Raw genomic sequence first — 815 nt, forward strand, 5'->3', positions numbered from 1 at the left:
GAAGTTAGAGAGAGAAGAATGATGACAATGAAGTAAAAAAAATTTGCACTTTTTTTTTAGTTGACATGGGGTGTTTTGTCACACCTACTATCCAGTTTGGAGTTGGGTTTTGATATCCTAAGTGGAGTTTAACTTAGGAGTGTGTTTGGCTTTAGATGAATGTATGGAATATTATAATTTTACCCCCTTAAAGGAAATTTTATTCCCGAAATTTATTTATTTATTTAGTCTAGTTCATACCTTGAAAAAGATATGGATATCGAATTTTCATATCATCCTCCTACTCCCAAGTAACTTCCTCCAAAGCATGATTTTTCCACAATACCTTTACTAGTGGTATAGTCTTAGAACGTAGTACTTGATCCTTCATGTCCACAATCTCTATGGCTTCCTTTTCATAAGATAAATAATCCTTGAGTCGAATTGGTTGGAAATCTAACACGTGTGATGGGTCAGGCATGTACTTCTTCAGCGTAAATACATGAAACACATTGTGAATGTGAGATAGACTAGGTGGTAAAGCCAAACGATAAGCTGTCTTGCCAATGCGCTCTAGTATCTCAAATGGCCCAATATACCTTGGATTTAGTTTGCCTTTCTTACCAAATTGCATCACTCATTTCCATGGCGAGATTCGTAAAAATACATGATCTCCAACTTGAATTTTCAAATCCCTCCTCCGATTATCTGCATAGCTCTTTTGTCTACTTTGAGTCACTTTCAATATTTCTCGAATAATATGCACTTTATTAGTAGTAATTTGAACAATCTCTGGCTCTAACAATTTTCTCTCTCTAATCTCATCCCAACACGTT

The 815-nt window shown here is 35.3% G+C and overlaps 1 protein-coding gene across 1 annotated transcript; it reads right to left on the reverse strand.

Moving 5' to 3' along the window:
* Positions 1-280: 280 nt before the first annotated feature.
* LOC145798315 (uncharacterized) lies at positions 281-613 on the reverse strand. Its single transcript, XM_082885828.1, has one exon. The coding sequence runs from the start codon at positions 611-613 to the stop codon at positions 281-283; it is 333 nt and encodes a 110-aa protein (XP_082741954.1).
* Positions 614-815: the final 202 nt, after the last annotated feature.

Source organism: Camellia sinensis, chromosome 8 (genome assembly GCF_055761805.1).
Source record: "Camellia sinensis isolate YWXY chromosome 8, ASM5576180v1, whole genome shotgun sequence".
In the NCBI taxonomy this organism is placed as follows: Eukaryota; Viridiplantae; Streptophyta; class Magnoliopsida; order Ericales; family Theaceae; genus Camellia; species Camellia sinensis.